An 18462-nucleotide genomic window follows, 5' to 3' on the forward strand; every position below is an offset into this window, starting at 1 on the left:
GATTTGGTCTTCAAAGGAAAGTCTACTCTTTGCATGCCATTGCGTTTTGACAAACTGTTACCGTTTTTTAAAAATTGGAACGGCGCCTCTGATTGTGTGATGACTCCTGGAGTTGGAGCTTTGGAAGCAGGCTCAAACACCGGGTGGAAATGGTTGCCCGAAAGCTGGTGTGTTGTTTTTTCACCATTGCTAGAGTGCTCTCTTGTGGTGAAATCATGGTCTCCTCCAAGCAAGCCTTCCACTGAGCCTGCAGTTTGGCCCCTTTCTTTGCTGGCCCTGGTTGGACACCCGTGGGGTGGGAAGAGGGATGTTGGGGTGCTGAGGCCCTCGAAGAGGGAGGCGTAACTGTGGTAGTCTCCAGAAACAAATTTTGAAGGGTTTCTTTTTGAGACCTCTTATTCTTCTGGGAAATTATATTTCTCCAACTGGATGTTGCCCAGGAATATCTTGCAGTCTTCTAAACACTCCTTAAAAATTATTTCTTACTAGTATTACTTGTAAAAGAGCAAAATTTGCCAAATAGAGGGAAGGTGCGGCTACCACTTCACTTGAACTGTCAAAGACCCCGCTCCACCTCTACGAGGAATCATATTGAACGGGTTTCCGTTTTCTTCTTTTGGATTCCCCAGAGGAAAGAGGAGGAGGAGAGGAGCAGTGTGGCCTAGTGGGTAGAACGCGAGCCTGGGAGCCAGAAGGACCTGGATTCTAATCCTGCCTTTGCCACTTGTCTGCTGCGTGACTTTGGGCAAGGCATTTCACTTCTCCAGGCCTCAGTCACCTCATCTAGAAAATGGGGATTAAGACTGAGCCCCATGTGCGACGTGGACTATGTCCAAACTGATCAGCTTGTATCTACCCCAGCGCTTAGAACTGTGCCCGGCACATAATAAGCGCTTAACAAATACCATTTTAAAAAAGAATAATTGGGGATAAGAAAGAGGCCTAAGTAAAACACTGCATTAATTGTTGGGAAATTCATTTGTCCCCTTGGCTCTGGGAAACTATTCTTTGGGGATGATGAAAGGGCCAGGACTTTGCTCCTGAATCTACTATGCACCTTCTTTGTTGTGCAATTTGTCACTGATTTTTTTCTGACAGCGATTCAGCTGTTTCCGAGCTTACACTTGGAAGTATAAATCTCTTGGACTTATTCCCCGGCCCTAGCATCTCATCTCCTTACCCTAAACAAAGTCTTATATAAGGAGGCGGTCAAGCAATGGTATTTATTGAGCAGAGCACAGCAACCCCCAAAATGTTTGGGAAGCCCTATTTAGGGGTACACTACTTGCTCCAAACGGGGCAGGGCTGGAAAGGGAGTCCTAATAATGACCTGCCTCACCAAACCTGGTTCACCAGAGGATCGGTACAACATGGTTAGGATCTTGCCCAGTGTCTGCAGCATTATCTTTTTTTAAAAAAATTTACGATACTTGTTAAGCGCTTACTATGGACCGGATACTCAACCAAGCACTGGGGTAGATAGAAGATAAACAGGTGGGACAGAGTCCCTGTCAGTCAATCAGTCAATGGTATTTGTTGAGTACTTACTATGTGCAGAGCACTGTTCTAAGTGCTTGGGAGAGTATTCAACAGAATTAACAGACAGGTTCCCTGTCCATAATGCCCATAGTGAGCTTACAGTCTAGAGGGGGAGACAGGCAGTATTATTAATAAATAAGTAATTTATAATAAAAAATAATTTAAAGATATGTACCTAAGTGCTATGGGGTTGGGGGTGGGGTGAATATTAAATGTCCAAGGTCACAGATCCAAGTGCATACACTAAGTAGAAGGGAGAATGAGCTGAGGATAAAGAATATATATCTATAAATGTATATATGCAATGCACACACACATATACATATATACACATATTGATTGTGTGCAGCCAACCAATTAATAATAATAACAATGAAGATATTTGTTAAGCACTTACTAAGTGCCAAGCACTGTTCTAAGCACTGGAAGAGATAGAAGATTATCAGGTTGTCCCTGGAGGGGCTCACATTCTTAGTCCCCATTTTACAGATGAGGTAACTGAAGCACAGAGAAGATAAGTGGCTTAACATCTGTCTCTCTACAGCTCCGGAGAAAAACTCATATAATGTGAAACGGAGCCCTTCAGTAATACCATTTGGCTTAAGCGGAGTGACATCTAGGATGATTTTGTAGGAGGCCTGAGTTCTCCGTGTCCCTTCTCAGTGACCCTCCTCCATGCCATTAGACAAGGGACCTACAGTGCATACATCAGCTTGACACCTACTTCCCTACTTTACTGGGAAGCAGCATGGCCTAGAGGATAGGGCACGGGTCTGGAAGTCAGAAGGACATAGGTTCTAATGCTGGCTCCGCCATGTGTCTGCTGTGTGACCTTCGGCAAGTCACTTCATTTCTCTGGGCCTCAGTTACCTCATCTAGAAATGGGGATTGAGACTGTGAGCCCCACGTGGGCTAGGGTCTGTGTCCAACCTGATTTGCTTGTATCCACCGCAGCACTCAGTACAGTGCCTGGAACATAGTAAGTGCTTAACAAATCCCATTATTATTATTACCTAGTGAATAGAGCCCAGGGCCTGGAAATCAGAAGGACCTGAGTTCTAATTCCGGATCTGCCGTTTGTGACCTTGAGCAAGTCACTTCACTCCCCTGGCCCTCAGTTATCTATACAGAGGGGGTTAAGATTGTGAGCCCCCAGATGAGACAGGGACTGTGTCCAACCTGATTGGATTGTATCTACCCCAGTGTCTAGAACAGTGCTTGACACATAGTAAGCGCTTAACAATACTATTATTATCATCATCATTAAAGGAAGCGAGAAAACCGGGAGGGGCAAATTTACACCAAAGTCCCGAATAAAGAAGTGTTGTACCTATGGCTCCGTGGTGGATGCTGAGTTCTGAGGCAGAAATGTGGAGAAGCCCCTCCCACCCTCAAGCTTATATTGGGTTCTCATTATACCTGATGGTCCATTTCCTATCTCTGGTAACCCTCCCTAACAAATCCTGCCACATAGTATGTGCTTAACAAATGCCATTATTATTAAATGGGATCCCCTGTGAGGCATAACGGGACTCTAAACTAGAATCTCCTTAAGGGCCCAGAAGCGTCTACCAATGCTCTTGTACTCTCCCGAGTGCTTAGTACGGTGCCGTGCACACAGTAAATGCTGAATAAATACCACTGATTGATTGATTTGTTTACTGGGCTCTTTTCCAGGACTCCCAAAGGGATCACTTGTGGTCATTTCTCAGAGTAATCAGGGCGCTCTGTTTTGCAAACAAAAGGCGGCACTAATTTATTTCTGTCTCTCTCTCTGTCTTTTGTAGTGCATGGTGCCCTTTGCAGTCCTGCTGGTTATTGTACCCCATCTGGCCGTGGCTTATGTCGTAGCATTTATGTCTGGAGTGAGCATCTCGGCATCTCTGCTGTTGCCATGGTAGGAAGGTTTGCCGTGGGCGGGCACATACGCCAGAAACTTAATAGGCCTCCTGCTCAGGGGGATGGACAACAAGTCAGGTCTCCCGAGTTCTCTCTGCAAATCCTGCTACTGCCTTCTTCTGTGGCCTCAAGCAACACAGAAACTGCCTTTTGTTATAAGAGGCTTGTGGTGGTTTATTCAACATTTGACTGCTGCAGGGTGTTTTGTAATTTTTTTTTTCTGGATGTGTCCTTTTTTTAGGCAAAAGTTCATTTGAGGAAAAAACCAGGAGTGGATTTTAGGGTCTCATGAACATGCATTTGAGAAATGTAATAATCTCAACATTCATAAGGTCCTTTTAGTTTCAGATGACAACAACGAGCTCTGTTTTCCATTGTAAAGTAGGTGGCAGGACCGGGTTTAGAAAAGAGTTTTTTGCAGTATGCAGTTCTTTTCCTAGTGTTTAATGAGAAGTGCACCTTTTAAAAGAGATGAATCTGTAAACACCCTTACTTCGATCAATCAATTGATATTGAGTGAGCGCTTACTATGTGCAGAGTACTGTACTTATCACTTGGGAGAATACAATACAAAAGAGTCGGTAATAATAATAATAATAACAACTGTGGTATTTAAGTGCTTACCATGTGCCAGGCACTGTACTAAGCACTGGGGTGGATAATAATAATTATGGTATTTGTTAAGTGCCAAGCTATGTACCAAGCACTCTTTTAATCGCTGGGCTAGAAACAAGGTAACCAGCTTCTCCCACATGGGGCTCACAGTCTTAATCCCCATTTTACAGTTGAGGTAACTGAGGCACAGAGAAGTTAAGTGGCTTGCCCAAAGTCACAAAGCAGACAAGTGGCAGAGCCAGGATTAGAACCTGTGTCCTCTGGCTCCCAAGCCCGTGCTCTTTCCACTAAGCCATGCTGCTTCTCTGGTTATGGGCAAATCAGGTTGGACACAGTCCCCATTCCATTTGGGGCTTATGGTCTTAATCCCCCTTTTACAGATGAGATAACTGAGGCACAGAGAAGCAAAGTGACTTGCCCAAGGCCACACGGCAGACAAGTGGCAGAGCCGGGATACAATAGACACATTCCCTCCCCTGTAGGAGCTTACATCTAGTGGGGGAGATGGACATTAAAATAAATTATAGAATTTATTAATAAATCACTTCCCCACCTATTAAGCGGTGATCTAAAATCTTTTGTAAATATTATTGACGTTCAGTTCTCCTCTAGACTGTAAACTCCTTGAGGGCAGGAAAAGTGTCTACCAACTCTGTTATACTGTATTTTCCCGGGTGCTTAGTAGAATGCTCTGCACACAGTAAGAGCTCAGTAAGTACAAACTGATAGATCGATTGACTGCTTCTCAATTCCCCAAAGCTAGTTGGAGTCCTCGGAGGTCTGAGAATGCAAAGCTTTAAAGACATCAATGCTCATTTTGTTATTTTCATTGTTAACAATAGCAGTTTGAGGGCCCACAGTGATGTCTTTTAATCTGTGACCTAATACTGATATTGCACGGAACTCGGGCTGGACCGAACAGAATCAAATTCATTTAAAATAACCCGGTATGCAGCCCAGCAGCCTGCAGGTTAAGATGCGGCTGGACAGGGCTTGAAAATGAAGTCCATAAAACAGGCTAATGCCCAACATTTCTTTATGAAGTGCGCTTACGCCCTTCCCTCTAACTTTAAAAAAAAAAAAAAAAGGAAAAAGACATCTCTTGCTTGGGAAAAGTTGAAATCTCTCACATTCTCTTTTCTGACAATTCCTCTGATAACCATAGAGAGGTCTGGTATCTTAGTCTGGACTCTGTTAGGATGGAGAAAAAACTCAGTCCTGCTTTGCTTCCCTAACGCCCATGTAGGAACCATTTCCAACTCCTTCTCCCCAGCATCAGACCGAAAAGCAAGCTGACAGAACCAAAGGAAAGGCTTCCCAGTTCTCCAGCAGTGACTGCTTAAGGGGGTTGGGAAAGGTGGGAAAAATCCTCTTCACTCTCCACATGGCTTCCTGCCCACTGGCACCATGCCCGGTTTCTAGGCTCACCTGGACCCCTGTGTTCCCAGCTTCCCGAAGCAAGACCCCCCGCCTTCCCCACCACCACGCCTCCCTCCACCTCCATCCCCCTCAACCATCCTGCCAAATCAAGAGGTTTCCATTGTGTTCTGCCTTCCACGTGGCAATAATCAATCCCGGGAGTCTCCCATCCAAATGGTCTCCCCATTGGCCTTGGCAGCTGAAATGGTGAGGAAGGAAGAATGTGTGTCTCTCTCTCTCCCTGCCCGCTGGAGAGCTGCCACTTCTTCTTCTTGAAGCTCACCCGATCCTAGGTTTCAAATCATGCACCCAGTAGGCCTCTGGCAAGGGTTGCCACCCAAAGCATCCAAAGCCTCAGGTCTCCGGACCAAACCAGATGGTTAACATTTCTCTTCAGCTCGACTTCCTCGGCCCCCTCACAGCCCCAGGCGGGAGCTTCTGGCCCCTTTTCCCTCCTTGATTCCTGAGATGCTGTTAACAAACAAATGGCTCACAGACTAAGTCAGCTTTAGGAATAGCCAGCTGGTAATTACGTGGCAGGGATAAATTCCTTCCTTCAGGGATGAATCGAAGGGTCACTCAGTGGGACCTAAGAACAGCTTCTCCATAGCCATGCTGCTGTGTGTTGTGGGTCCTACAGCAATTTTTCTGGGCCTCAACTGTGACTTGAGAATAGCAGCGCTACAAACATTACCTTCGGGGCTGTGAATAGGCCACCTTAATAGGATGGCTGATGTGGGTTGCAAATATAATTTAAAAATCACCAAGCTCTAGGTGATGTAATAGTAAATCTCATTACTTAGGCATTCTGTAGTATTTGTTCCTTGAGACTTTGGCCTAGTGTCTCCTGCCCAAGCTACTGGCTTCCTCTGCCTAAGAGACATACCAGTAATGGGACACTTTGTGTCGAACAAGTGAAAGGGGCAATATCCATAAGCCCTTTGTGGGTGGGGGACAGGTCTTTCAACTCTGTTCTACTCTCCCAAGTGCTCAGTACAATGCTCTGCCCACAGCAAGCACTCAAGACTGTAAACTCGTTGTGGGCAGGGAATGTGTCTAGGTAGTGTTATATTGTACTCTCCCAAACACTTAGTACAGTGCTATGCACAAAGTGCTCAATAAATGTGGGTGATGGATACGTATGGATATATGTATGTAGTTAAGGAAGCAGTGTGGCACAATGGATAGAGCATGGGCCTGGGAGTCAGAAGGACCTGGATTCTAATCCTTGTTCTGGCACCTGTCTTCTGTGGGATCTTGGGCAAGTCACTTAATTTCTCTGTGCCTCAGTTACCTCATTTGTAAAATGGAGATTAAGACTGTGAGCCTCATGTGGGACAGGGACTATGTCCAATCCGATTACCTTGTATCTACCCCAGCGCTTAGTACAGAGACTGATATAAGGTATGCACTTAACAGATACCACAATTATTACTATTAGCTATTGTCTTTGCTTACTGGGATATGTGAATTGCAGGGCAGTTAAAGGATAGAAAAAGACAATTCAACTCCAACAGATACCTCCAGGTAGAGGGCATATCAAACTAGGGGGATTCTATACTGAGCTAAACGCTTGAAACCTCCGATACAAGCAGGCTCTTAGCAAAGCACTGTTGTTGACGATGATGATGATTTGTTAAGTGCTTACTATGTGCCAAGCACTGGGGTAGATACAAGGTTATAGAGTGTTCACTAGGACAAACACGGGCCTAGGAGTCCCAGTCTCCTCCACTCGTCTGTTATGGGACCTTGGGCAACTCACATTATCTGTGCTTCAGTGACCTCATCTGTAAAATGGAGATTGAGACTGTGAGCCTCAAGTGGAACATGAACTGTGTCCAACCTGATTATCTTGTATATACCGCAGTGCTTAGAGGAATACCTGGCACATACTCAGCATTTAACAAATACCATTTAAAAAAAAGTCTAGGATGAATGGTGAACATGAGGAAGCAAGTTGGACTAGCGGGGGGAGGAGGAGAGAAGAATCTGGAAATGGGCCTAGAATGCTGATTTATGATGATTAACCAAGTCAGTAAATTTCACCTCGCTCTTGGGATGAGCCAATTTAAAGACTAGAATTCAAGATGAAGAACCTTGATCCTTCAGCTTGAGCTCTGGTTCTTAGTTGCTCCCTAGGCTTGGACAAGTCACTTTACTTCTCTGGGCCCTCAGTTACCTCATCTGCAAATGGGGATTGAGACCAGGAGGCCCACATGGGACAGGGACTGTGTCCAACCCAATTTACTTGTATCCACCCCAGCATTTAGTACCGTGCCTGGCACATAGTAAGCGCTTAAATAAACACCACAATTATTATTATTATCTGTGCTAATAGGGAACCAACCTTGACCCAAACCATACGACTCTCTATCAAATTCTTCTTTGCATTTATAATCGAGAGTGACAGTAGATAGGGAAATCCTTAAGGGTCAACTGCAGAGAACACTAAACATTGAGCATGTATGGGACATGCAACTTCTCTGAATTATGTCTTGATGCTTTCTTGGTCAAAGAAGTCATCCCTTTTTCATTTCCCAGAAAGAATTGTGTCACAGCAAAAAGGGCACAAAAAAACCACTTTACAGGCCTAAGAGCCACAAATCTTTGCCTAATACTGAATAATAATAGAGGAGGCTTTGCTCACTTTGGAAATTCCCATTAACACTAATAGGGATTAGGGTGGTAAATCCCCCTGCAACAATGGGAGAAAAGACTCTATAGTGTCCTAAGCACCCTTCTCTAACAGTGTTCCAATTTGTGATAAGACCTTCAATTGCCGAGTGAGCATCCCAGCCTCCAATGGCTGCAACCCTGAATCCTCCTTCACAAAATGAAACACCCTGTACCTTTGGTAAAGAATAAAAAAAGTTACACCTGGGCCAGAGTCTAATAGGAAAGCAATTTCATAGTTATCTTAAGGACCCACTGGAGGGAAATGCACCCGTACCATGACGTGCTGGGTGTATTCTTGTAGAACAGATGCTTTCCTATTTCTCGCCCCCTCCTTCCCCACCTTCTTAGCTCTAGCTCTTCTTTATTCCCTCTCCCCACCTCCCTGTGGACGGAGCAAATTAGAGTTTCCTGACCCAAGAGGTTGGGGTTCATTTTCATTTATTTAAGGGATAACTGTCCTTGGCCCTTTTATATTTAGACTAGAAATATCCGGTCCCCAACCCCACATCCATAAACACTCAGACCTTCCCTCTGCATGTTTATGTGCGTAAACTCAGAGCCAAGATTACCATCTGCCACACTAACCCACGTGGGTCCAAATGACACAAACACAAAGGGGGCTCAGAGTAAATTAGGCAGTTATTTACAAGCTTGGACTGGTGAAAGAAAGGAACCTGGTAAATACAATCAGAGAGTACGTTTCCCAACCCACCGACCTTGTGGAATAGATCTTTCAGTCCCACTAGAGACTGGTTAGCTGCAGAAAGACCTTGCCTAAAAGGCCTTACTAAATAATAATAATTATAATATTTGTTAAGTGCTTACTATGTGCCAGGCACTGTACTAACTGCTGGGGTGGATATAAGTAAATAGGGCTGGACACAGTCCCTGTCCCTTGTGGGACTCATGGTCTCAATCCCCATTTTACACATGAGGCCCAGAGAAGTGAAGTGATTTGCCCAAGGTCACACAGCAGACACGTGGTGGAGCCAGGATTAGAACCCATGACCTTTTGACTCCCAGGCCCGGGCTCTATTCACTATGATGTGCTGCTTCCCATTTTCAGAACATCCTATGGACTAGCGCTAGAACAAAGCTATGAGTTTATAGAGAGAAGATAGGGTGGAAGGCGGGGAGGAGAGAAGCGAGAATGGGGGCAATTTATTCAGTATCTACAAGGTTACTGATGATCCATATCCCTCGGGCCTGTAGAATAATCTCTCGTTATGTTCTTGAGAAATTCAAGACAACTGGGAGACGTTGTCATACATTTCCCGTGGGAGGAAATAAGGAGGAGGGAGGAAGACAAGAGGGGAATAGGGAGGCAAGTAATTCATTTGACTTATTTGTTAGCTCAAGGAACAGCCATTGAGGGGAATGCTGTATTTTTGGAGTTCAGTTTCTCTTTTTCTCTCTGACTCCCTATATCCATGGCCAAGTCACTTCCCCAGAGTTTTAGTATTTGCCTCTGCCCCATTAGGATATTTGAAAATGAATATAATGGAAAGATGTTCAGTGCTGTAGTCATCATTGAAGAGAATATTTTCATAGGCTAATCTCCATGATTTCCCTTGACACTTTTTTGATATGCCCTTAAAAATATCTTCTCCTCAATCTGTATGCCAGTATTTGCGTGATGAGTTCAGACCTATCTACCTCACAAGACTACAAATATGAATGTGTGTATATCAGAAGCAGCGTGGCTCAGTGGAAAGAGCACGGGCTTTGGAGTCAGGGCTCATGAGTTCGAAACCCAGCTCTGCCACTTGTCGGCTGTGTGACTGTGGGCAAGTCACTTAACTTCTCTGTGCCTCAGTTCCCTCATCTGTAAAATGGGGATTAATACTGTGAGCCCCACGTGGGACAACCTGATTCCCCTATGTCTACCCCAGAGCTTAGAACAGTGCTCTGCACATAGTAAGCGCTTAACAAATACCAACATTATTATTATTATTATTATATCAATATCTAGCTCTCCTTCATTTCCAACAAACAGTAAGTACTCCTTCCAACTTAGAGTGTGAACCCTAAGTGGGACAGGGATTGTGACCAACCTGATTATCTCCTATCTACCCAGCACTTAGTACAGTACGGGGCACATAGTAAAGGCTTAAGAAGTACCATAATTGTTATTAATTATATTACTGATGGTGAGATCCTATCCATGCAAACCGCTATGGCAGAAAAAAAGTGAGGTGTGACTGACACTCTGCCCTGCATTGCTGCACTTTATCCCATGAGAGATAAGTGAAAGGGGGCAATGCTAAGGACATGCTGGGTAATAACCTGAAGCCTCTGGGCCTTAGCTTGCTAACGTTATCAGAAATATTTGGCCCAGAGCTCTGCCGCGTCGGATTGCCCATCTAATCCCAGCCACGGCCCCCACGGAGTGCAGAGTCTGCTCAGAAAACGCTCCTTGGTTATTCTTTTCTATTTTAATTTCATTTAAATATTGGTCGTAGACCACAGACTTCTGGCCTGCGTGATTAATGGCACTAAATCCACCCCATAGGAAAAGAGCTTGTCTGGGGGGGAGGAAAAATGGACATGACATTATCTGTTTAATGAGGCTTTAATTTCTGCTGAGACATCTTTTTCCTTCTCTTCTCACCCTTCTGAAGGTCAATGCTGCCGGATGTGGTGGATGACTTTAGAGTCAAGAATCTTGACATAAGGAGACCGGAGACCATCTTCTACTCTTCTTACGTCTTCTTCACCAAGCTGTCTGGGGGCTTTGCGTTGGGAATTTCTACCCTGAGTTTGGAGTAAGTGCAATTTGGGCTTTTTCCTGGCATATAGTTAAGGGGAAGGGATAAGAGGACAGGGATGAACTTGGTTACCAAACCCAGGAAATGGAAAATAGATCTACTAGACATCTCTCATGTAACTTCCGAATCAGGAGCCATTTGTTTCTGTGAAGGTTATTGGTTGAGGTAGAGGAGAATCCTCTGCGAACATCTTCAGGTTAGGAAGGGCTGCATTCCCTTCAGATTTTGTCTTTTAAGGATCAAAACTGTAACCCTGCAGGGCAGATAAAATTTAGTGCTATCTTCAAACTAAAGTTTTCAGGAAAGGTTGTGACAAAGCCTTAAGGCTCTCCCCCTCTTCAAAGCTCTACTAAAATCGCTTCTCCTCCAGGAAGCCTTCCCAAAATAAGGTCTTAAATCCCACGTCAGACCTCTCCCTTCTGCATGGTCCTTACTGTGTCATTTATGCCCTTGGGTGTGTACCCGCCAAGCACTTGGATATTCACTTCCACAGCCCTTAAATGTCCATATCCTTATACTCTGCTGTTTCCTCTGTATATAATTTATTTTAATGTCTGTCACCCACTGGATTACAAACTCCTTGAACGTAGGGATTGTATCTAACCAACTCCATTTTACTGTACTCTCCCGAGTCCTTAGTACAGTGCTCTGCACACAGTAAGTGCTCAATAAATACTATTGATTGAGATGCTTGGACCATGTTCTTCAAGTTCTTAGATATGTGACTATCTGGCATATCGTTAATGTGAAATCAGCTTTCCCTTATCAAGTTTAACTTTAAAAAAATCTAGTCAGCTTTGCCTTTTATTCAAACTTTAATAAGAGTTGTAGTTCATTCACTCAATCGTATTTATTGTGCGCTTACTGTGTGCAGAGTACTGTACTAAGCACTTGGAAAGTACAATTCAGCAATAAAGAGAAAATCCCTGCACACAACAGTCTAGAAACAGGCTTGTAGTGTCTCTTCAGGGGGACTATTCTTTCATTCATTCCTTCATTCAATTGTATTTATTAATCACTTTCTGGGTGCAGAGCACTGTACTAAGTGCTTGGGAAAGACCAGTACAGCAATGAACACTGACAATCCCTGCCCACTACTGACTTGTAAAGCTAAAATCAGAGAGGTGGCCATTGGCTTGATATGGCTTGGGAGATGGAAATTAATCAGGAAAGGCCTATTGAAGAAGGAGGAATTTTAGCAGGGCTTCGAACATCGATCATCAGCATTTATTGAGTGACTGAGATGTGAGATCCCCATACTAAGCATTTGGGAGAGTAAGGAGGAGGTAGAAAACATGATCGCTGTCTCAGAGTTCACCAGACCCTCCTGTCAGGTTTGGGCTTGTATTTGGTTGAGAAGCAGCATGGTCTAGTGGGTAGAGCACAGGCCTGGGAGTCATAGGACCTGAGTTCTAATCCCGGCTCTGCCACTTGTCTACAATGTGACCTTGAGCAAGTCATTTCACTTCTGGGTGCCTCACTTACTTATCTGTAAAATGGGGATTAAGATCCTGAACCCAGTGTGGGACATGGACTTTGTCCAACCTAATTGCTTGACTCTACCCCAGTGCTTAGTACAGTGTCCAGTAAATGCTTAATTAAAAAAAGGCAGGGAAATGAATGCAAATGAAAATATATTAAAGCCTCTCTTCTATTGTAGGTTTGCTGGGTACCGTTCGGGGGCGTGTAAGCAGTCCCAGGAAGTTGCGGTCACCCTCAAAGTCCTGATTGGAGCCGTTCCCACTCTCATGATCCTCATAGGCTTGTCCGTACTCATTTTCTACCCGATCACGGAAGAACGGCGCAGATGGTCAGCCCAAAACCTGGACTTGTTGAGGTGAGTCGCTACCCGGTGGGTGCCAACCGTTCACTTTGATTGGAAGGGGCGGGGGTGGAGGGGGCAGGGAACAGAACTCTGGAGATGGATCTTTGAGGGGACGGGGTTCGGGGAGAAAGGAGGAAATAGCATGGCACAGTAGATAGGGCACAGACCTGGAAGTCAGAATGTCACAGGTTCTAATGCCAGCTCCGCCACTTGCCTGCCATGTGACCTTGGGAAAGTCACTTCACTTCTCTGGGCCTTAGTTATTTCATCTGTAAAACAGGGATTGAGACTGTGAGCCCCACGTGGAACAGGGACTGTGTCCACCCCGATTTGCTTGTAGCCACCCCAGCGCTTAGGACAGCGCCTGGCACATAGTGAGCACATAATGAATACCGCAATTATTAAGTGGCATGGCCCAAGGGAATAAGCCCAGGCCTGGAAACCAGAGGACCTGGGTTCTAATCCTGACTCTGCCACTTGTCTGCTGTGTGACCTTGGGCAAGTCACTTCACTTCTCTGTGCCTCATCTTCCTCATCTGTAAAACGGGGATTAAATCCTAACTCCCTCAAACTTAGAGTGTGAGCTTCACGTGGGTCAGGAACCGTGTCCACCCTGATTATTAGGTACCTACCCCAGAGCGTAGTACAGTGCTCAGCATATAGTAAGTGCTTAACGAATGCCATAATTATTACATGAATGTGTTCACCTTCAAGTGCTTTCCTTCCTGCAGAAAGAATGAGCGGGAACTGGAGAACACCAACACCCATCTTGTCCTCCAAGACCCGCAATAACAGAGCCAGAAACTTCTGACTTTTCACTCTCTTGCCAAAGCCCAAAGAGAGACGGTGCTTCTCAAACTCTTTTGCCCACAGTCCTCACCCTCGGAGATGATGGCATGAGCAGGAAAACTTAGCTACCAGCAGCTGGTCAAAAGTGAGCATCAATCCCATGATCCCCAACCCTTCTGGCAAACTGTGATGCTGACCGCCTCTCTTTTGGGAAAGTTTGAACGAGACTCTTTTAGTGTTCAGTACAAGTTACCACCTGAGCACAGTGTGTTTCTGGGACACCCCTCACCCCTCTTGCCTCAGTGGTACTGCTCAATTGGAGTAAGGGGCAGGTATTGCTTCTATTGAGCGGTTGGAGGGCCCTTCCAAATGTGCTAAAGGAATGGGACTAGAAATTCTGAATAATGGTCTTTTAGTTGATCATTTAGGACTCTAGACAAGTTTGGAGGCAGCGGGGGTTCAACCTGAGGCCCAAAGAGGTAATTAACCTCATGGGCATGCAGGAGGGCCCAGGGAGAGACAGGAAACCTACCCTGAGCCTGGACTCTCGGTCCTTTCTGCTACTGGCTTAACCTCACCTCATCTTCACGAAGTGCCTCAGTTAGAGAAGCAGCCTGGTCTGGTGAAAAAGCCACAGGCCTGGAAGTCAGTGGACCTGGGTCCTAATCCCGCTTCTGCTGCTTGCTTGCTGCGTGATCCTGGACAAGTCACTTACCTCCTTTGTCCCTCAGTTTCCTCTTCTATAAAATGGGGAGCAAATACCTGTTCTCCGTCCCCTGTCACGAGTCTCTTGTGGAAAAGGTATGGTGTCTGATATCATTATCTTGTATTTACCCCAGGGCTTAGTTCAGTGCTTGGCATGTAATAAGCACTTAAATACTATTATTATCACCATATCATTATTGTTATTATCACATTTGTTAAATGCTTACTATGTTTCCCAACACTATTATTAACAACAGTGCTGTTCAGGGCGAGTGACTACTTCTACTTCAACCCCCTGGACTGTAGTGGGGTTTAAATCCGTATTTATCTCAGGAAACTCTCCCAAGCAACAATTGCTGGCTGCTCCAATCCCAGAACAGTGTGCTTTCATTTCACGATATGGAACCATCCTGACTTCTGAACCTCCCATTCTTTCCCGTGGGACTGGAGAGAAGAAAACCAACAGGCCATAATATCACATCAATCAATAAGTGGCATTTATTGAGCACTTACTGTCTTCAGAGCACTGTACTCTGCCCTTGGGAGAGGACAATATATCAGTTGGTAGGTACGTTCACAAGGAGCTTACAATCTAGAGAATCCGTAGCACCAGGTGGGAACTGATGTGCAACTTCAGAATTCTGCAGGGTTTATCCCTCACGTTAACCCTGAGGCCCATTTTTGAGGGGAGCAGGTAGTAAAGGCATTCGTGAACACAAAGAAAAGCAGGAAGACATCTAAGACCTTTGTTTTAGACTCAATACCAATGCCCACTCATCTACACCCCTTTCAGAGTCCCCTAGCAGTTTAAACGAACCAGGGACTTGGCATTTTGAAACTTCTACCCTCCCTTTTATCCAGGGGGTCTGCTGGGATCAAATCTGTGGACAGCCAATGTGTTCATCTGAGCTGTTCCGTGATCAGAAACGCTCAGATGCCTTCAAAGATGCTCTGCTCCTCAACCCACGCCCCTAGAGGGGCTGGTGGGGGAATAAAGCAATGTTCACAACCGTTGTCAGCTATGAAAAGGTCACTTGCTTTGGCCTGGAAAGCATCAGAAACTGCTGCACATGTGGAGAAAGGTGACCTGCTCAGTAGCTCTGCCTTGACACTACCCCTCTGGGGCGGGTCAACTCTCAATCAATTTGCCCTAGACTGGCTGAGAGGAAGCCCCTCCCACCCCTAGCCAAGCATTAAAAGCTCTGTGAAGGATGAGCAAATTCCAGACACGCCGGTCCACTCTCAGTGTTTGCCCTCTCCCTTGCCGGGCCCAGCCTGGCATCCTCCCAGACGGGAACAAACAAAACCTCGCAGTTCTGTGAATTAGATGGAGCGGACTGTTTTCTCCATCAAAGATGGGGGTTTGGGGGAGTTTTTTGTTTGTGTGGGGAGGGGGAAAAGTATTTTTCTAAAATTTAGTTTCAGGAGGGAAAATACAAAGCTGATGCCACAACTTTGCCGATGGAAAATAAAATACTTTTATTTAGATGCCTTTCTGCAACTTGGAAATATTTTAACTTCAAATAATTTAAAAAAACAACACACATTTCCTCTATATGTGCTTGGATGTATTCTGGGGGTGGAGGGGGGGTTGTGTCGGTGTGTGTTTCTCTCCCCATGTCTGATTTCTGAATAATCTGTTTCTACAAAACTTGCATCTTAGAGGAAATAGTTCCAGAGACAGAATCTGGCCCAGAATGGTTTCTTTGGCCATGGATTTGAGGAGTTCCCTTCTTGAACAGGGAAGATATGGAGGTTCTGGTAGAATTCTGTATGGTTTCTATTTACAGGTTTCGTGATTTTTACTTGGTTTTACAAGAATCTAAACCTTTAAAAAAAGGAAAAATAAAACCTGGGCCTCCAACCTCCTTTCTCTCTTCAGTTAGTAATCAATTGATATTTATTGACCACTTACTATGTGCAGAGCACCATACTAGGCTCTTGGGAGTATGTAGCCTTCTAAATTATTGTAAAATGATACTTGACTTTTGGCTTTAAGTGATAATATTTATAATTATCCCTCTGATCCAATTTCTTCTGGCTTCCAACAGAGTTTATATATTATTCCCACCCACTCGAGTGCCTTTCCCAAGTCTCCAGGAGGAAAACGAGTCATCTAGAACCAAATACTTAAATGTCCGAGAATCCGTTTACAAGAAAAGACGGTTGCTTAAACTCCACTGTATACTGTGTTCAGGACAAGATCATATCTGGTGGGGTTATTGCCTCTGACATTTGTCCCTTCACATATCCTGTTGGAAAGCTCATGGGCCTGGGAGACAGAGGACTTGGGTTCAAATCCCAGTTGCCACTTCTCTGCTAAGTGACCTTGGGTAAGTCACTTACTTTCGCAGTGCTTCAGTTTCCGCATCTGTAAAATGGGGAATTAAATGCCCTTTCCCTCTACCTCTTAGACCGTGAGCCCTGTGAGACAGGGACTGTGTCTGACCTGATTATCTTATCTTTACCCCAGTGCGTACCACATAGTAAGTGCTTAACAAACACCACAGATGTTACTGTTGGTGATCCTAGAAAATTGGACAGAGAAAATAACCTTTTCCGTGTCGGGGAAAAAGGCCGGTGGGACTCCCTTATATTGCCTAAGGCTGTGAAGAGTGTTAACTGTTCATTTGACCGTATTTCATTCAGTTGTACTTGAGTGCTTACTTGGTGCAGAGCACTGTACTAAGCATTTGGGAGAGTGCAGCGTAACAGTAAACGGACATACTTCTTGCCCATGACGAGCCTAGGGATGGTGTCACTGGATATTGCCATTGTTCTTGTCTGTCCGTCTCCCCCGATTAGACTGTAAGCCCGTCAAACGGCAGGGACTGTATCTGTTGCCGACTTGTTCATCCCAAGTGCTTAGTACAGTGCTTTGCACATAGTAAGCACTCAATAAATACTATTGAATGAATGAATATGGCCTGTTTCTGTGAAAATTATGGCCTCAGGCCGGAGGAGCGTGAAGTTAGGGTGGGGAATCCCAGTCTTCTGGGGTTCAGACAGTTGGTTGGGAGCAAGGGGAGCCAGAGAATGGGAGAGAAGTGAGAAGGCTAGCGGTGTGGTAGTTCCACAGGGAAAAGCCACTGCCTCCCCCTCCCTGACCAAACTCAAGAACACCAGGCCCATCCTGATCCTGATTTTTTGCACCATGTAAGAACATAAATAGTGCCATCGCTGGGGTCAGACCAGTGGTCCAGATGGTTGTGGGCAGGGAATGTGTCGGTTTGTTGCTATATTATACTCTCCCAAGTGCTAGAGTGTTACTTGTACATCTTGTACATCATCAACTCTTGAGATGTGTGAAAGAAATTCTACAGGGCAAAGGGCCTTGCTCAGTCTCACCCATCCTGCGGGCACTCGGTGACGATTACTGGAACACAGTCCCGAAGGTACCTGTTTTGTGCCTGCCTCAGAGCCAAGGGTCCCTTGAATCCTGGGCTTGGAAAATCAACTCGCTCCTGGAAGCCTGTGATCCGATTATGTCCACAGATGCCTCAGAGACAGGAACCAGGCCATACCAAGTCATTGTCTCTGGGTAGTTGATTTCAGACACACTGGCTCCACTTCCATTCTCTTTCAACCACCGCCTAATGCATCTGAGCTGTGTGGTGCACTTACTTTTTCCAATTCCTGCTCAATCTTGAAAAATTGCAACAGATTAGCGCCTCCGGGGACAGCTGTTCTATATTATTTTCCTTCCTGACGATCGTAAAGCAAAGGGGAAGAAAAGCAAAGGAAAGAGTATGCATGTGCAGTGGGGCTTCTGTGTATGAATCAAATTATCTAGCAGAGGTACATTGACCAGCCATGTAAAGATCAATTTGTTCAAGCCGTTGTAGCTGAAATTTACGATCCTGCTTTGAAGTCAGCAGAGAGCCGGTGTCTATTTAAAGGAGACAAGACCCCTAAGCATCCGAAGCCTGTGAAACTGGTGCACGAGGCGTAGCAAATTAATCCTCAGTGAAATGAACGTTCACAAATACTCACACTTTGGGACTTGAATTCACAGGAGAGAGTTCAATATCAAGATGAGGTGCCTAACAGGGTGGATTGAGGAAGTTTAGCCTTTCAAAGGGTGGGCCCCACGGGCAATAACGGACAGCTGCAGTAGACCACGCCAGACCACAAACCCCTCTCATTCCAACTCCCCAGTTGTCCCTTCATCCCTAAAGCTGCCTTTCCCCACGGAACAGCTCCTCACACCCCCACTCTCCGTTCTCA

At 45.2% G+C, this 18462-nt stretch overlaps 1 protein-coding gene across 1 annotated transcript in view; it reads left to right on the plus strand.

The window, feature by feature from the left end:
* MFSD2B (major facilitator superfamily domain containing 2B) overlaps window positions 1-14182 on the plus strand; it is a 59876-nt gene extending 45694 nt beyond the window's left edge. Inside the window, exons 11-14 of the mRNA XM_039913003.1 lie at window positions 3327-3436; window positions 10770-10913; window positions 12577-12753; window positions 13473-14182. Of these exons, the coding sequence (XP_039768937.1) occupies window positions 3327-3436; window positions 10770-10913; window positions 12577-12753; window positions 13473-13533 (492 nt within the window). The 3' untranslated portion in view covers window positions 13534-14182. The remainder of the gene's footprint in view (window positions 1-3326; window positions 3437-10769; window positions 10914-12576; window positions 12754-13472) is intronic.
* Window positions 14183-18462: the final 4280 nt, after the last annotated feature.

The sequence above is a fragment of the Ornithorhynchus anatinus genome, chromosome 9 (genome assembly GCF_004115215.2).
Source record: "Ornithorhynchus anatinus isolate Pmale09 chromosome 9, mOrnAna1.pri.v4, whole genome shotgun sequence".
NCBI lineage: Eukaryota > Metazoa > Chordata > Mammalia > Monotremata > Ornithorhynchidae > Ornithorhynchus > Ornithorhynchus anatinus.